The sequence below is a fragment of the Vulpes lagopus genome, chromosome 2, assembly GCF_018345385.1.
Source record: "Vulpes lagopus strain Blue_001 chromosome 2, ASM1834538v1, whole genome shotgun sequence".
In the NCBI taxonomy this organism is placed as follows: Eukaryota; Metazoa; Chordata; class Mammalia; order Carnivora; family Canidae; genus Vulpes; species Vulpes lagopus.
The window spans coordinates 9,292,208-9,311,159 of NC_054825.1; the positions used below are offsets into that span (position 1 = coordinate 9,292,208).

At 52.1% G+C, this 18,952-nt stretch overlaps 1 protein-coding gene across 1 annotated transcript in view; it reads right to left on the reverse strand.

The window, feature by feature from the left end:
* The window catches only part of BTBD16 (BTB domain containing 16), a 41,137-nt gene that overhangs the window by 19,205 nt on the left and 2,980 nt on the right, over positions 1–18,952 (reverse strand). The window contains exons 2-7 of the mRNA XM_041730818.1: positions 17,476–17,549; positions 15,174–15,317; positions 11,970–12,059; positions 10,959–11,073; positions 6,990–7,059; positions 5,543–5,673 (exon numbers count right to left, since the gene is read on the reverse strand). Of these exons, the coding sequence (XP_041586752.1) occupies positions 5,543–5,673; positions 6,990–7,059; positions 10,959–11,073; positions 11,970–12,059; positions 15,174–15,317; positions 17,476–17,549 (624 nt within the window). The remainder of the gene's footprint in view (positions 1–5,542; positions 5,674–6,989; positions 7,060–10,958; positions 11,074–11,969; positions 12,060–15,173; positions 15,318–17,475; positions 17,550–18,952) is intronic.

An 18,952-nucleotide genomic window follows, 5' to 3' on the forward strand; every position in this document is an offset into this window, starting at 1 on the left:
CTTTCTTTCTCTTCCTTTATTTTTTTTTATTTAATTTACCAACATACAGTGTAATACCCAGGGCTCATCACATCACAAGTCCTGTCTTTAAAGATTTATTTATTTATTTGAGAGAGAGAGGAAAAAAATGCATGGGGGTGGGGCATGGAGGGACAGGAGGAGAGGAAGAGAGAATCTCAAGCAGACTGCACACTGAGCATGGGACCTGACACATAGCTTGACCTCAGGACCCTTAGATCATGACCTAAGCCAAAACCAAGAGTAGGACGTTTCAATGCCTTTGCCACCCAGGCGCCCTAAACCCTCCCTCCAGCTTGAGGCCACGTACCAGTACCCTAAAGTACTGCTTCCTGCTGAGGACATTCAAACATATTCTCAGTTACTTAAGAGCTCTGATGGCCTCACAGAGCTCTCAGAGACCCTAAACTTCCCTCCGACATAGGTGAACATCTGGGCTGTCCTACTTGTGTTTATTGGTGCTCACTAGTAGCCATTGGGATGTAACTGGTATTTGTTCTTTAAGAGAAAAATGTTTTTAATGAGACACTGTCTCTTTTTTTTTTTGAGAAAATTTTACATAAATAATAAAGGGCTCCCTTTGAGTATAGGCTATAGAGAAAGCTGTATCCATGCACAGAAGAAAGCATGACAAGGGTGTCTATGGCAGCACTGACTGCCACAACAAAAAATAAAGCAAAATAAAACAAAAGCCCATTAGGAAGAGGATGAAAAATTGCTAATTTATTCACTGGAACCCTGTGCAACATCAAATTTAAAATGTTAATTAGATATGTAAGTAACAACATGGAGAGAACATATCGCATTAGGTTAGTAAATAAAGTAAGCTGTCGACCAGTACGGCCACTATAAGAACATCAATTTGAAGTTTAAGCTTTTATGAAACAATATTACACATTATTTGTAGACACACATATATGTAGTAGGAATATAATCACATGGATCGGGTTTATTCAGACCCAGGACAATGGTCTGATTGTCTTTAGGGAGTTGACCTCTGCTTTATTGGTTATGTTTTCTTTCTTATGACAAAATGTCTTTGTTCATTTTGGGAGATGGCTTCCAATTGTGTTTTCTATTATCCTCCTACCTTTAAGTGTTTTTATAATAAAAAATAGCTATCAATATCCTTATTAATCCTGAATATCAATAAGAAAAAATGAGTCCTCATGCAGAGCACAGCAGTGGACTGGGCTGGTAAAGACCTGGGGCTTTTTTTTTTTTTTTTTAAGACCTGGGGCTTTGAGGCCACTCAAATCTGTGTTCAAATCCCAAATCTCACGCTGCATGGGGGAACCTGGGCTAATCTTTTCATTTCCCGTAACCTCCATTCCACAGGTGAAAACACAGGTAATATCCACCTCCCTGGGCGGCCATAGGAGTCAGGCCAATAACCCACCCCGTGTCCTGTATACCGCAAGCGCTCAACAGTTGGTAGGTATTGTCGCTATCAGCCAGAGAAGCATCAGCTTCAGGAACTATTATGTTTGAGAGCCGTGCCCCATGGTGTTCCAGATACTGGGAGGAAAGCTGTGCGATGGGCTCGCCAGGGAGGACAGGGGTGGCTTCTCCTGGGGATTCCTGAGCCCCCAAGACTGGTGGTATCACGGACAGGAAGCCAGGGAAAAGTGGGCAGAGCTCCGGGTTACAGGGCAGCTTTCCGTGCAGATAGGAACTGGACAGCTGGCTGAATTTTCCATTTCTGAGTCTAGCAGGAGCTTGGCTTCCAGAAAAGCAGAACTTGGAATGAAGCTTTCATGGTATTAGAGTTCACGGAACAGGGTAACCTAGCGATGACCTCTAAGGAGAAACTTAATTGGAAACCCAAGGCCCAGGCAAAGAAATGAAATCCAGAGGCCCCGGAGGTCAGGAAAACCGTGTGTACTTTATGCGAGGCTGTTTACAAAACCGAAAGCAAAACCCAATGAAAGATGAAGCCAAAGAGACTTCAGAAAGGGAAGGGGAATGGCCCAGAAGTTGAGACACCTGCTGAGTGTTTGGATGCTGTTCCCAGGAGGCTCAGACACCATGACCACAGTCCACACTATGAAGGCCTCTGGGGATTCGGGGGATGCAACATCCCTGACCCCTCAAGGGTTGGCAATCCCACACACCGCTCTGGGGGCCGGTGACTCGCCAGGACAACCCAGTCCTAGCTGAGTCCTGGTGCCTGGGAGGCCTGGCCTCTGGGACACGTAAAGAGGCAGCGCAGCGTGGAGGGTGGGAGTCTGGACCTTGGAGCCTGAGCACTGGGCTTGAGCCCAGCCCTACCTTTTATCATCTCTCTTATCTTGGGGCCAATAACTGTAGCTACCACCCAGGGTTGTGGGGTTGGAGGGACAGTGCACAGAGCACAGCGCATATCCCAGAGTGCTTGATAAAAGTGAACCCATCCAAAGGTTTGTTCTTAATCAGCTGCGGTCCAAGGTGCCAGATCCACCAGCCAACGAGTGTGCGCAGGTGAGGAGCCTGGGCCTGGGTAGATTTCTACAATCCCACCAGGCCCGGGTGCAGCCAGGCCCCCTCTTCCAACACCCTCTGTTCCCCTCGCTCCCTCCAGCTCCAGAGCAGGTGGCCGCTAGACCTCAACGGGGCAGGCGAGGAGAAGCTGCCTCCAGGAATGTGAACGTGAGGCCTGGGAGCTGTCGGCCTGGTGCCTCCCGGGCACATGGGCTGGTGACGTGCTCAGGGCCACGGGGCTCTCCCCTCCTGCCGCTCCAGCAGCAGATGGCTCTGGACTGTGTGCACACAGCCCCGGGGGAGGGGCCGGAGGAGCAGGACCCAGTTCCCACACCAGTCATGTCTCCCCGAGCTGGTGAGTCTAGACACTTGACGTGGAAAAGTGCTTGACCTCTTTCCTGCCTCGTGTACGTTTTGTAAGGCCCATCCCATCACCAAGGTTCTGGCTGTGGTCAGACAGTTTTTCCCTTTTCTTGGTTAAATGCTTCCAGGGCAGGACAGCTCAGTCTTTCCAAGGGAGGGACAGTGTTAGGAAACGTCTAAGGGATGCCATGTTTATCTTTTCTTCAATGGTTGTGTAACCTGTGCTCTGGTGGAGTGGGGGGGGGGGGCACATGTGGGGAAAAGCACTAGGGGGTAGGGCAGATTGACACCAGAGCCCACCCGGGGCCCCCGGGGGGGGGGGGTCTTCCTCAACACCAAACCCTGTTCTCCCAACTTCATTTCTCTTTAGGTGTGAGGGCATCACAAGCCACTTAGTGAATGCAAAGCAACAGTGGAATGAATCTGTCCACAACTAATTTCTGAATGCAGAAGCCTTCCCATCCCATAGGCATGAGTAAACATTCAATTTCTAATACACAGCTAACATTTTAGTCGAATTTACTTCTCACTTTTGAAATTCACCCAAAGAGGACACAATCTTGGTAACTTGGCAATGGGTATCAAGAGCCATTTAAAAAGTCCCAGAGAGGGGATCCCTGGGTGGCGCAACGGTTTGGCGCCTGCATAGAGCCTGCTTCTCCCTCTGCCTGTGTCTCTGCCTCTCTCTCTCTCTCTTTCTCTCTCTCTCTCTCTCTCTCTGTGACTATCATGAATAAATAAATTTTAAAAAATCTTTAAAAAAAAAAGTCCCAGGGGGATCCCTGGGTGGCGCAGCGGTTTGGCGCCTGCCTTTGGCCCAGGGCGCGATCCTGGAGACCCGGGATCGAATCCCACATCAGGCTCCCGGCGCATGGAGCCTGCTTCTCCCTCTGCCTGTGTCTCTGCCTCTCTCTTTCTCTCTGTGACTATCATGAATAAATAAATATTAAAAAAAAAAAAAAAAAGTCCCAGAGAGTCATGACAAGTCTATGCAATGTGTCACCCTAAACCAGACCCTGCATCGGAGGAACGAATGTTATAAAGGAGAGCACTGGGCCAACGATGTGAGGTATTAGCATCGATGCTACATTCCCTGCAGTTGATAACTGCATTGTGATTAAAATTTTTTTATCAGCAAATAAACACTGAAGCATTTAGAAGAAAGGGTACATGATGTATGCACCTTGCCCCCAGAGGGTTCAGAAACAAGATGTGGGTACGTAACCACATACAGGTGCAGATGGCCAAGCAAGTGGCAGAGATTGAACAAAACAGGGTAAAGGGTACATAAATATTCTTTGTACCATTTTGACACTTTTCATTTCAGTCTGAAATTATTTTCAAATAGAATATTTTTAAAAATACTTTTTACTTGGGGATCCCTGGGTGACTCAGCGGTTTGGCGCCTGCCTTCGGCCCAGGGTGTGATACTAGAGTCCCAGGATCAAGTCCCATGTCGGGCTCCCTGCATGGAGCCTGCTTCTCCCTCTGCCTGTGTCTCTGCCTCTCTCTCTCACTCTCTCTCTCTCTCTCTCTCTCTCCCCGTGTGTGTCTCTCATGAATAAATAAATAAAATCTTTAAAGAAATACTTTTTACTTGTGACAAGAACAGAAAGCCCTTTTGATTTCATCATGGCACTTCTAGAAATTTAACATGGGAAAATAATCTGAGATAAAGACATGTACATTGAAGGATGTCACCAAGGCGCTGTATTTATATTGGTAAAACACTAGAAATGACCTAAAAGGTCAAGCATTGGGGACGTTTCTGTGAATTACTCGAAGGATGGGAAGGAGCCAGGCATCTCAGGCAGGAGGGAGAGCACACCTGGGGGTGGCAAGGTGCTCAGCACGGCTGGAGTCTAAGGTAGCCCCGTGGATGCCCCGTGGCTGGGGAGGCACAGGGGCAGATGGGCACAACAGAGGCCCCTTGGCTGGATGCTCTTGGAGGGGCTCAAGACACAAGACTCTGAGTTAGACTAGGTCCCTGCGGTGGTCCAGACAAGAGCTGGTAGAAGTCTGGCCTCCATCCTGGAGCCTGAGGAGAGAAGCCCATAGCGATGGGCTGGGTCTGGAAGGGTTAGTGACACCCTCAGGGGTGAGGGCAAGTGGTGTGCACAAGGACTCCCAGGGCCCTAGCTTGAGTGAGTGCTGGAGGAACACAGGGCAGGGCCCCAAGGGTTGGGTGTTGGCTTGAACTGTCAGGCCCAACAGATGTCGGGGTCAGAGCGATTCAGCAGAGGAATCAGGGCTAAAGATAGGAACTGATTGAGGAGAAGAGGCTTTGTGCTCTGTTTTCTGCTTTTCTCTACTTTCTATTTTCCACAGTGAAGGTTTATCAACATTGTCAGGATGGTTTTTGTTTTTTTTTTTAATTACGTAGGCAATTGCTGAATTAATCACCAGGTGAGTAACGAGATAGCAGGCACCCAGAGGGTCCCTATCCCAAAGCAGGCATGAGAAGGGAGCCCAGCCCCGGCCCCACCCCCTTACACCCACGTTTCGGCCCCCACCTGGGGCTGGCTGTCCAAGAAGGTGGGGAGTCTGGGACGGAGCAGGTGCTGCACATCGGGCCTGGCCAGCTGGTGTGTGGGTGCACCCCCCTGCAGCACCTGCCTCCCAGGCCCAGCCCTACTGCCCAGGCCCACTGCATGGACAACTCCTGGTCCCACACACGGCACCCCTGAGGACCAGCTCTGACCTGGGGGACCGCAGCACTCTGTGAAGCAGCTCCTGCGGGATTTTCCGGAGGTGGATCTGCCTCCCCACCAGAGGGACCAAGTTCATTTCCAGCCACTTCTCACAGGCGGTGGTGAGCTGCTCTTCCTTGTACTGAGAGGGAAAGAAAAGCCGATTGATAAGGAGATCCCTGAACTCTCAGCACCCTCTGCTGGTCTGCAACGACGCTACAAGCGTGCTCTCGGGCCAGTCCTGCAGCAGACCTGCGCGAACCTTTTCTTCAAAATACAGAGCCCGCCCCAGACAACATTTTTAGAGTGTTTGCTATGCTCCCAGCCCTGCACTAGGTTGATTTAAATGAACCCTCACCCCAGTCCTACATGGTCGCTTCCTTAATTATCACCATTTTACTGATGGAGAAACGGAGGCCCCAAGATCACTGCTCTTGCCAACAATGGTCATACAACTAGCAAGTGGCAGGGCCAGGAGCAAACCCTGGAGGTCTGACCACAGGGTTGCACACTGAAATCGCTGGGCTAAAGTCAGTCACTGATCCTGGAAGGGTCTGCAGGATGGACCTCACATGGAGTTCTGAGGCTGGTAGGGGGCACGTATCCTGACATCAAAGTCTAAACAAAATGAGAACCTTCTTCCAGGGCCAGGGACCTTGACAGGTCTCGGTACACCTTGCATGTCCTTGGGGTGACCGTCCTTCCCAGGCCAAAGAGCAGCCCACATGTGCTGGTCAGAACTGCTGACCAGAATGCAAAGCTGCTGCCCACAGAGTGACTTTCTAGTAGCCGGCGGAGTGGATTGTCTTTAACGAAACAGGCCCCGAGCACATTCTCAGATGCCATCGCAAGAGCTTATGACATGTTGATGGTGCACAAACCAAACGTTACAGTCAGATGTGCCTGTTTCACAGTGTGAGTGTCCACCCAGGTCAACGGTGGCCTCGAGGAGGAAGGCTGGGTCAGGCAGCCTGGGGTTCGAGCCCAGCACCGCCACTCAGACACTGTCACCCACATCAGACTGCTCCCCTCCTTGGGTCTCAGCAGTTCCCCCCGATAACGAGACCCTAGGTTACATCATCTATTCCCAAAACTGACACAGTGACTGGGCCCCGGGGGTGGGGTGAGGTGGGGGAGACAGTTTCTCCTGACTCCAACAAGAATGTTCTGGAAAGTTGTCTGCTATTTTGATGAGAAAGGCTGTGCTTTCATTTATCCCCCTGATTTGAAGGCTTTTTTATTAAAAAAAATTTTTTTAATTGGTCTTAAAATGTCCTTTTAAAATAAAATGATTTTTAAAATTGTTTACTTGGCAAAATAAACCATTGGTACCCATAAGCGGGTGCTTTCAGGTAGATCTTTGGGAGCTGAGCCAGTGGGGGGTGGGGTAAAATCCCAGGGCCTGGGGTGCTCCTAGAAGTCTCCAGGTGCGGCGCACTCCGCCCAGGTTATCCTCACCTTGCAGCCAGCCAGGTAGAAGCTCTTGATGGTGGTTGGCGTGAGTCCGTTCATCATCATGGCCACACACCTGCAGAGAGAGAAGCACGGTTCCTGGAGGGCCCCAGGCTGCTTTCAGAGAGGTTTGCATCCAACTCCAGGATGGTGGCAGAGGTGGGTACCGGGGAGCCAAAGGAGTGTGCTGGAGATTGTTTCTGCTGCTCCCCAGGCACAGTGCTCTTTAGCTGCTGGCTTTAGCTGCTGTGAACGGAATTAGCTGGGCTTGGAGTTGAGGTATGGAAATTAGTGCTCCAGGAGGCCGACATGCTCACCTGTGCCCCTTTCTCACTGTCAGACTCATTGGCCAGGCTGGACTGGGATGGCCAGGCTTTACCAGATCAGGGGACACAAAGCAAAAGCTAAAGCATGCTCACATGTGCATGCACGCAGCAAGCGTGGTCCCCACTGTGTCAGTGCAGGCTTGTGATGCACGAAACCGAGGAACAGTACCAGATGGAACCAGCATGCACACACTGCACCCCCCGAAGACGGGCGGCCTTGGCTGTGTGTGATCCAGACCTAAGCAGCCATCTGGGTGATTTTGTGCTTGGCTGGGAACTCAGCCAAGATGACCTTTGGGGTCTGGTCCAGCACCTGGATTTGTGATGCTATCAGAGTGACCAGGGCACTTCCGTTCCACTACATGCACTCCCACCACTACCACATGCACACACACTGAGTCTTGTGCTGCCACACCCCTGCCAACTGTACCAGCAGCCTCTCAAAGGCAGGTGGGAGCCAGACCAGCTGTGGGCAAGGCCCACCTGGATCTGACCTGTAATACCCTGCACAACTATCTGGAGAATCTTGAGCAAGGCCTAACCATACCAGGCCGGCCTAGCTCTGCTCATCAGAGCAACGATGGCTCATTATCTCCAAAGGCCTTGCTTCTCTGCCATTGAAAACAAGTCATGGGGTGGAGGAAGGAAAATGAAGAACCGGTCATTCTTGGCTGAGCCCCAAAAAGCCAGGGCTAGGACTCTAAGAGCAAGATGGGGCTTTGAATCTGGGCCTGAGGTGGGGCAGCCAGGCCTGACAGGCAGATGACAGTGGTTGCAGACCTTGCTGCAGGAGGGAGGCTGACCTTCCCGCTTTCGGGTCAGAGATATCAGAGCACCAGGAAATAGTTAGGAATGTCCTGAGCTCAGGAATGTCCTGAGCAAGGAAGCTATGATTTTGTCATTATTGTGAAGGCTACACGGAGCTGCAGATGGGTGATACATGCAATGCAATGGGGCTTGGGAAATCTCTGCTAAACCCAGCCCGGCAGCCATCACCTGCAAGGTCTAGCCCGGATTCCTGAGTTAGCCCCAGACCCTGCACGACGTGGCTCTGCTTACACGTGGCTCTGCCTACACCGGCTGGTCTCCCACTTCACAGCCACCCACCCTTCAGGCCAGGCCAGGCTGACATGCTGGAGCACCTTTTCAAGACTCAGGTCCCCTCAGTGTGACCTCTGTTGTCACATCCAGGCCTCTGAGAGCTCATCCCTGTTGAGGCTTCTTGACACTCTTGAGTTGTTTCAGGTGCCCCAAGAATGAGATACTGGCTTCAGAGCCAAATCTGGCTGTGTGGACTCTATAAAAAGTAAACTGAATTCTGCAAGAGTCTCGGGAGAGATTCTGTCCCTGCCCTCCCTAGAGCAGCTGATATCCTTTCTTGACTTGGACAGGAAGTGCATTCATTCATTCATTTCTTCAAATGAAGATCTTGAGGCATAGGGCAGAGCAAGCCAGGTGGACCATCACTGCTCTGAATCCCCTCTCTTGGGGATCATGGGATCAGGAAATCAAAGAGCTATAAGATACCACCTCCGTGTTCAGGATGTGACTGCAGTAAGCACACATCCCTGGAAAAGCCCAAGGGAAACGACAAAATAGTCTAGAAAAACGAATCCCATCAATGATTTTTCCATTTGGTTCACTTACCCTTTCCTAAATGTTACCGGAATGGAGTAATATTACTGGACACGCAAAAGGGGAGTTCTAAGAACTGTTCTTGTTAATCACAGGGACCTATTTACTTGAAATTAATCATCCGTAACACAAAATGTTCCATTTGGGATCCCCATCCTTCATTCCACTTTACTCATTTCCTGTGCCCTGGAGACCAGAGGGCAGGAAGCTTTGGAGGGCAGGGACCTTGTGGTCCTCACTGTTCCCGGTGTCCTGGAGACACCCAAGACATTGTCCTTGAAGGAGCAGGTGAGTGACTGAAGAGTGAGAGAATAAAATGGCAGGTGACTGGCCCCAAGCAAACCCTGCCTCAACCACACGCCGCAGCAGGGAGGGAGCAGGAAGGGTGAGTCCACCAACAAGCAGGTGACACTACCACCTCACCTGAGCAAAGCAGAAAAGGACAGTGTTAGGTGCGCAGGTTCTGGGGCTCCTCGACTTCCTGCAAGCTCTGGCTGCCCTACTGTGGCCTTGAGCAAGTTACTCACCGCATGAGGCCTCTGTTTTCTTGACTATGAAGTGGACATAGTAACGTACCGCCTCCTAGGGCTTCAGGGAGGGTCAATGAGGTCAGCCTTGCCAAGAGCTGAGGGCAATGTCTGACTACAGCAGATGCTCCATCTCAGAGCCCTCCATGTCCACACCCCCTCACCCCCAACAAAGTCCTGTGGAGCCCCATTTCACAGCTGATACCACTGAGGCACATGGAGAGCATGGGCAGCTTACCTTAGGGCTGAGCACAGCCCCTGCTGCTCACACCCTAAGTTGCTTTTGGCTCTGCAGAAAAAGTCTAATGATAACTGGGAGCCTCAGGTCATGATTCTAGGGTCCTGGGATCAAGGTCCACGTTGGGCTCCCTGCTCGGTGGGGAGCCTGCTTCTCCCTCTCCTACTGCTGACGCTCTCCTGCGTGCTCTCTCTCTCAAATAAATAAATAAGTAAAATCTTAAAAAAAAAAAAAAAAAGAAAGAAAGAAAGAAAGAAAGAAAAAGAAAAGAGCCCTGGGGACCTGGGTGGCTTAGTAGTTGAGTGTCTGACTCTTGATTTTGGCTCTGGTCATGGTCTCGGGGCCGTGGAGTCAAGCCCTACATCAGGCTTAGCACTCAGCAGCACGGTGTGTGCTTAATATTCTCTCCCTCTCCCTCTGCCCCGATCCCAATCAATTAATAAGTATAATCTTTAGAAAAAACCCAGAAAACAAAAAACTAGGAGCCTCTGAATCTCAAGCCTTAGGGCCACATTTTGCCCTCACACCTTCAAGCACCCACACATTCTCTTGGTGCCCATGGACCCAGGCAATCCTTGGTGGGATGAGCAAGCTTTCACATTCGATGTCCATCCACTGTAAACACCTCCTGGTTCCCCCTGCTTGGCCCAGGTGGGTCAATGGGGTCTGAATACCCAGGAGAAAGGCTGTGCCCCCAAAAGGACAACCAGATCGGTGGGCGAATTTGGACGCAGTTCTCTCTCTTCTGAAAGATCTACAACGACGGTGTGTAACAATTGTAAGAATGAAAATACTCTCTACAAAGGAAAACAGGAGGGAAACATAAACCTGGACGGTGGAAAGTCAGCTTGTCTTCAAATGGCCAGCTGAGGGGTGTGTGTGCTAAATGAGCAGCTTTTTAAGCTAACACGGGTGTAACTGATAAATTGAGCACGGTTTGCGCACCCCTGGGAGGTCATCTTTGCAAACCTGCAGAGGATCTCCCAGGCAGAGGACACCCCATTTGCATCACAGGCCGTGTGAGGCAAGATTGGCTGGAAGGAGCGTGTTGCTGGAGCAGGGGCTCGGGTGTGAGCTCACAACGTGTGAATTAGCCTCGGTTCCTCTGCAGACTCACCGCTGGGCTCTCTGCAGGGGGACCCAGGTGCCCCAGCCCACGAGAGAGGGACGATCTGTGAACGGGCCAGGAGGGCCCCCCTCCACCCGGCCCGGGGCTGGCCCTGGCCCACGCCTGGTCGCGCCTCCTGACCTTTGAAACAGGCTGCTGAACTGGAGAATGTGCGCGGAAGCCAGCACGCCCAGCACGTCATCCATGTTCATCTCCACCTCGCTCAGATAGAGGCTCTTCAGGGCTGTGGCGAAGGCTGGGGGGCAGCAGCCAAGCGAGAAAGCCGTCAGCGCGGGGCCCTGGGCCCTGCGGCCCTCCCCCGTGGGCGCCTCCCCGCTGGATGCTGAGCGTCCCCTCGCCGGGCGGGCAGGGTCGCCCTTAGAGGAGATGCACCTGCTCCGACGTGGGCGCACACGCAGCCCGGGCTCCCAACCTCCCCGAGGAGTTGAGGATGGAGCCAAAGAAAAGGCCGCCGCTGCTGGAAGAGCGCTGCTCTAAGCCCAGCCTGCAGCCTGCACACCATGCCGTGCGCCTGTACGTGCGCTTTCTTCTCTGGACGTGACGTTTAGCTCACGGCCGATTTTCCCCAGGGTCTGAGGGCTTCAAAAAGGTCAAGGACCTGGGCTGAGAACTGAGCTCCGGTGACCCGGGAGCAGAGGGACCGGGCCGAACCCAAGCTGGCCCTCCTGAGCCCCATGAGCCCCGCAGCACGGCCAAGGCTGCCGGGGACAACCCACCGGGGCACATTCGCAGACCATGACAGCATGTGGCAGCACACGTGCCGCACTAAGTCAGAAGTCCGTCCCTGTTTCCAGGTGGCCAGGCTGGGGTGGGGCAAGGTGAGCCCTCTGCGGCTGGAGCCCCCCGGAGCGGGAGGGGGTGTGCCCAGTGCTGCCGGGAGGGCGGCCCCGAGGGCTTCCCGGTCACTGGGTCTCTCTGACCCACTGCCTGCTGCCTCCTTCTTCCTCAGCATCCCCCAAGCCTCCTCCCAGGGATGAGCCTCTCTCTAGCACCTTCTCTGCTCCGCTCAGCTGTTTCTCATAAGGAAGGCCTTAACACCATGGTCTGCTTGCTTGCTCTAGTGTTGCTTTTAAATCTGGGAGGGGCGCGGTTCAACGGCATTCTTGGCATAAAAAGACAGGTGTACGTTACCAACTTTAGTGACCAGGGGGTCATTGATCTTCAAGGAAATGATCATCTTCTTTATGGGGGGTCTTTCCTGGACACTCCCACACAGCTGAGCTGGCAAAGGAAGCAGAATGGGGACGTCAGGACCCGAGAGTGGCAGTGACTTGCGTAGGATACAGTATGGGGGCCCATGGCCCTTTGCACAACCTTGACCTTGGCATTCACCACATCATGTTTTGTTTCTGTTTGCTTGTTTAGGGGATGCAGTTTTGAAATGATTGTTCAGAAATAGCTGAAGACTCATAAGAAGTCGCAAAAACAGTTCAGAGTTCTCGTGCACTCCTCGGCCACCTTCCCCACTCAACTTACACAGCTACTGAGACCCCGAAACTGGGAAAGAGATGCTCTCGCTGCCCGAGATATTTTTCACTGGGCCCTGCCCCACTCTCTCTCGCTGCCTCCTCCCTCTCCCCCTATAGACTGCAAGCAGTTTGAGGGCAAGGGGTGGGCCTCTGTTATCTCTGTACGCCCAGTACCCAGCCCAGACCTGGCATGAGATGGACATAGTGAGCAGGGGACGAAGTCATCCACCCAGTGCTGTGGAAACTTTGCCCAAAGATGTCCAAGCAGAGGACCCCCTGCCACCAAAGAACCCCAGGAGGCCAGGAAGGGGCAGCCTGACTCACCACCAGCCTCCCGCAACCACTCAGACTTATTCTGAAATGTGAGTTACAACACCCTCTGCTCTCAGGTCTCCAGTGGCATCCCAAGGCCTTGGCACAAAGACCAAGCCCCTTGCCAATGGCCCCAAGAACTCTAGTCTCTGGCTCACTAGACCTCAAAACTGCCTCCTTGTGGCTGGTTCCACAGAAGAGTCGCAGGGCTCCATCCCTCCCCCATCAGGGACCCACATGACTCTGTGTTAGGTTGCACCCCACCCCTACCTTCCCCCAAACTGGCTTTATTCTTCCTCCTAGACTCACTACTACCGCCACCTGCTACCACATCATGTATCTTCGGGGCAGGCACACCTGATGGCTTCCTCACAGCTCCATCTCCAAGATCGACACGGTCTTGTCCAGAGTAAATATCTGCTAAATTAACGGAATGAGGGGACTCTAACAGAATCCCAAGCCTAGCGAACTCAAGGTTCCAGGTACTAAAAATGGCCTGGGTCAGGATCCAATAAAGGATGTCAGAGTGCGAGCCACGGAGACCACAGAGAAAAGGGGAGAACAAAGATCCATTCAAGGTGCTTCCCTCACCACGCTCACGGCACCTGGCTCTGTTCAGGCTCGTAGTTAGCAAATATTTATTGAGCGCCTACTGAGTGCCAGGCCTTGTTCTCTGCTCTGACTCATTTTCCTCTGGGCTTTTAGGACTGCCTCCCGCCTGCGCGCAGCACTCTCCCGCTCACGTGCACTGGGGGCACAGACACCCTCGGGTGGTGGTACTTCATATCATGACGGGTCATGCTGTTCCTTGTGCTTTATCATCATCTTGGGTTGGCCCGTCTGTCCCCCAACCCCCAACACTGAGTTCCTAGCACTATGCGTAGGATAAGTTAAGCACCCGATATATGTCGAGGGAAGAAGGGAATATCATCCACTAGGCCAGAGTAAGTGGAGGGGTACCATTTCCTTTTGGGGGTTCCTCGTAGAGAACAAACGGGTCCTGATAAAGTATAGCTCATCCTGGACTCTCAGTGGGAGAGTTGCTGGGACAGTGGTGTGATGCTCGCAGGGGGCTGACTCCGCACAGCACCCGCCACCCCAGGACAGCAGTGCAGGTGCTCTCAGGGACACAAAGCAGTGGTCGCCAGACTATCCCGTCACTGTGAGGTACTTCCTGCATCCACAAGTGCATAGGAGCTAGTAGTCATGTCCACTGCACATGACAGGCACATGATCCCCAGGACTGGGCTTAGTTGCTGGGGCCTGGGGACAGATCCTGGAAAGTTGTAACAGTCTGGGCAGGAGGGGGTCTCATCTCATCTCTGTACCTACCCTGATGTCTCCACGCACAACCCCCACCGTAACCCCAGTCAGGCCCAGCCTCCAGCCAGGGGGCTTGGATCAAGGCTCTTGTCTCAGCAGGACCCAAACTGATGAGTGAGACCATTCTAGAATATCATAGACCCAAGCATTAACTAACTGCGTTTTCTCTTTCCAAATTCTCTTGCTTTCCAGTGCAATCTTGTCTGGATCTCCATGGCCTTTCCTCGGGTGCCTGATGAGTGTTCTGACCTGGGCACACGGGACACAGAGGGAGGAGCCCATGCTCAAAGACACTGGGACAAAGGCTTGGAAGAAGCAAAGAAGACTACTGAGTGAGCATGAGGGTCATCCCAGGCTGGGGGGATGCGGCAGCCTGCTCTCAGCTCCCGGCGCAGTGGGGAAGGGCTGAGTCAGAGGCCTTGTGGCCGGGCTGATTCCGGCTGGCTGCCGGGCCCTCTCTCCAGGCTCGGTGGGGGCAGCAGCTGGGGGCCTGGCCAGCCCGTCTGGCTCTGAAATAACAGAGCTTTGCTGCCACATCCTGGAAATGCAGTCCCATCCAGCCTGGCCTGCTGGTTGGTTTTGGAGACCTTGCATTTTCCACGGTACCTGCTTAGGAGTCGTCCTGAAACGACGCCAACCTGTATTGCCTAAAGAAGGCAATGCGTCAGGAGAGGGACAGAGAGTGGAGCCTGGGGATTACCAGAGTTGGAAAAGGAGAAAAGGAAAGAAAGAAGTGGCCCAAATACGTTATGGAATAATGTGAAGTTAAGAAAAGAGAGAGGAAAGGAAACATAACATTGACGTATACATGTAAACCTCTAACCGGCGTCCTGGGCCAGACAGCAGAGCTATGCCTTCCTTCCAGAAAGCCCATCAGAAGACCCAACACAACCATTCAGTCTTCTCAAAGAAGTAGGTAGAGTCTTCATCTCAGCTGGCTGGGCAGGATTGGGTTGTTATGAGAAAAATAAATGACATTTACTGAGTGCCCAATATGTGCCAGACATTGTTCTAGAACTTCACAGCTATTTACCTCCTCTAGGCATCAAACAACATAGTGAGAAATATAATTCCCACATTAGAGCTGGAGACTGAGGTTGGATCCTGTGATGAGGTCACACCATAGGCCTTGAGTGACCTTGATCTCCAAACAGATGACCAAATGCTAAGCTGGGGACCCTCAGACCAGAGGGCATTTGGGGCTCCACGTTGGGTGCCAGGAAGAAAATACCTTGCAGAAGCCTCTCCAGTTCCTTTGTGGGGCTCGTGGTGCCCTGCGACAGTGCCATCAGGTAGAGCTTGGCCAAGGTCTCAGACTGGAAAAGATGGGGCTGGTGGAGTTCCCACGTGGAGCCCAGACATTTGAGAATCACGTCTGAGGAGAGAATGTGGTGATGAGTTAAGAGGTTTCACGGCCCCTCTTCCAGGAGATGCATCAGCTCCTCCCACCTGCCATTCCAACACAGTCTCAGAGCAGGTGGGCAGGTGGCTTCGCTGGGCCGGCCAGGAGCGAAGCAATGCAGACAGCGTGGGCCTCGGGGCACTGACTGGATCCCAGGGGGATACGGTAAGTGGACTTACAGACAGACAGAGGTAAGTATCCACGAGCAGCTGACCCGTTACCATAGGACTGCAGAGGCACATGAGTGGCCCTCCAGGTGGCAGACTGGAAAGGCTTCATGGGGAAGGACACTGGGTGGGTCACTCTTGGGGGCCTCACCATGCCTTCCTATTATAGCATTTCTCACCCTTGGCCCTGTTCGTATTTGGGACCAGATAATTCTCTGTGGTGGGGCTGTCCTGTGCCTTGTAGGTTACTCATCGACATCCCAGACCTCTATCCACAGGAAGCCAGTAGCACCCTCCCCACTAAGTTGTGATGACCCCCCAATGTCTCCAGATATTGCCAAATCTCCCCTGGGAAGGGCTCTCGCTGCCCAGTCCCCTGTTGAAGCTACTGGGCATTGGTGCTTAGTTATGGGCCACCTGAAAGGTGACAGCAAAGTGCAGCTCAAAGACTGGTCACTGGGAGGCAGTCATTGTGAGCCTCACTTTCCTCGAGGGAATGGGGATCCCCAGAGAACCCAGCTAAGAGGTGTGAACAAGATTACAAGATAAAGGAGGCTTTTTGCAAACTAAGGGACTTTATACAAGGGGCTTTGTCCTTTATCTCATCCTTGGATAGCATGGATGAGTAAAAAGAGAGAGCCTTTGACAGGGGGGCAGATGGAGGATCTAAGGATACCTGGCCAGGTGAGGCGTGAGAAGCTGTGGGCAGGGGGCCTCTGCAGGCTGGACTCCTGTTAGTGCAGACCTGGGGGGAGGGGGCGATGCTGGGCCATCCTCCCAAACCCTTAACCTCAGCGCTGGATAGGACCTTGAGAGCCACGAGCCCCACCGACTTCTTAATGGCCTTGCCATTATTTTGACTGCGTGAGCTTGGGTACCTGTTTCCTCTCCTGTTATTGACACTGTCATCCACCAACTGCACGAAACTGTTTCGGGCTGTGGTTCAGAATGTGGGCTCGCATCTCAAATCTCGGGTCACCTCATGGGATGGCCTGGTTGTGCTGGGCTAGAAAGAATCCCACCCTGTTAGGGTGATTTTAGGCAGGAGCAGATTTGTGGATAAAGCGTGTCCCCTCACTGAATACCCACGTCTGCTTTCACGGTGGCACACGCATGGCAGACAGCACACCAGCCCCAGAAGTCTTTTTCCCGAGCCAGGAGATGGCCTCAGACCACCCAGGGCCTCCAGTCAATCAGAGCCCACAGGTGAGAAGAAATCCAGTAGGGTCTCCTGCGGAAGGAGGCTGCTCAGAGCTCAGGCAGCTTATCTAAAGAAAAAATCTCCTTTAAGGGGGCACCTGAGTGGCTCAGTCAGTTGAGCAGCTCTTGGTATCAGCTCAGGTCATGGTCCCAGGCTCATGAGATCGAGCCCCATGTCGGGCTTTGTGCTCAGCAGGGGAGTCTGCTTGAGGATTCTCTCTCCCTCTCCCTCAGCCCCTCCCCTCTCCCTCGCTAAAATGAATAAATAAATCTGAGAAAAAAAAATCTCCTTTAAGGAGCTGACCTGCCCAGGCCTGGTGAGGTTCAATGCACCCTTCCCCAGTTGGATAGACCTCATCTGGTTCCTCATTCTACACCAGAAAAGTCCTCTTGGATGAGTGCAGATGTGATGTCCAACTCATGACTGGTTAGAGTGAAAATGGGCAGAGAACAGCTGCCCATGCTTGACAGGGCTTCCGTTTAGTCTTCTGACCCAAACCCTATTTATTCACATCAGCATATCCATCTTTACTATGACCAGTTAGCATACGAAAATGTGTTTGCCAAGCCTGGTTTCATGCATCATTTCATGGTGCATCTGACATATTCACAGCGCCTATCTGATGTTAGATGATGTGCAGTGGACAGAAGCTGGAATTTATGGGCCTGTGACCGGGCCTAGCGTCTGGTTTCCTTCTGTGGAAACCACGGCTGGCCCTGAGTGCGGAGGCATTTGATTGAATCCACTGGTGCCAAGCACTCACCTGCTTCCCTACTCTGGATGGTCTTGTTCTTCAAGTTCCTGGAGAAAATTTTCTGGATTTGTGAAACGTACAACCTCAAGGGAAAATACAAACAAAAAATTCAGGAGTTAATAATGACCTTTTCTCAACTGCAACATGTGTTATTCCAGTGTAAGTGTCCCTGAAGCATCCATTAATCTATCCTATTACATCTTGCCCCTTGGGAGTTTCCTTGGGTCACCATTTGTCTGCTGTGACTAATGATAGGTTCTGTCTGGTGGCTGGCTCAAAACATCGATTCCTGTTTTTGGTTTGTGGGTAGCCTTTACCAAGAAGGTATTGGGGGTTATATCAGGTTGCCTGAATGACTCCTCTCTCGTGAATGTCTAAAACAATGTCTAGCATATAGTAGATGCTCCATAAACACCTGCTGGAGAAAGGAAGAGAAGATTCTGGGCATTTCTGGGAAGTTACTCATGAGTACTTCTGTGTTGGGGTCATGCATGCCCCATTCTCAATGTGTCCAAAAGCGAAACTCAGATTTTATCCCAAACCAACCCTGCTCTTTCTCCAGCAAATGCCCCACCAGCCTGCAGTTGCCCAGGCCAGCACACTGACTATTGTCACATCTGATCAAGTGCCAAGATCTGACAAATATCAGGTTTCCTTTCCCCTTACTGCTGCGAGCTTCATCCAACCCATCATTATCTCCTCCAGTCTCTGGGGAGCTCCCCTCAGAAGCACATGGGATGCTGCAGCCTGAGAACCATGTAAAACACACATCTGCTCTTGCGTCTCTCCTGCTGAGAATCCTTCAGTGTCTCCCCAGTGCTCTTGAGGGAAGCCCCCACTCCTCAGCATGGCTCAGCTCTACACTCCCTGCTCCGGCCCTTCTCAACCGCCTGAACCCACCGTCTCTTGCTTCCATTCTCTTGGCCATGCAGCATCCTGGGCCCCAAGTGCTCTCCTCCTGACCTCTTCACTTGATGAGCTCCTCCTCATCCTCCTAGGTAAGCTTAGCTGTTCCTTTCATTGGGGAGATTGAGCAGGTGGTCCTTCCACTCACCGCCCTGGAATTGCCCCCCTCGGAACTCCTGCTATATCAGGACACCTGGGTGGCTCAGCGGTTGAGCATCTGCCTTTGCCTCAGGGCATGATCCCAAGGTCCTGGGATTGAATCCTGGACAGGGCTCCCCACAGGGAGCCTGCTTCTCCCTCTGCCTGTGTCTTTGCCTCTGTGTGTGTGTGTGTGTGTGTCTCTCATGGATAAATTAAGTCTTAAAAAAAAAAAAAAAGAATTCCTCTATAGTGTCTTGTGATCGCCTCTGCTCTAAGCTCTACATTCCACAAAGACAGATTCAGCATTTATTCGCTGCTGGAACCCTAGCATGGCCACCATGCAAGTGCTCAATAAATACCCATTCAATGATTGGTGGATGACAAAGATAAGGTATCTTTTTGTGAACTAACTACATTCATCCTGTTGAGCGAGGATGTG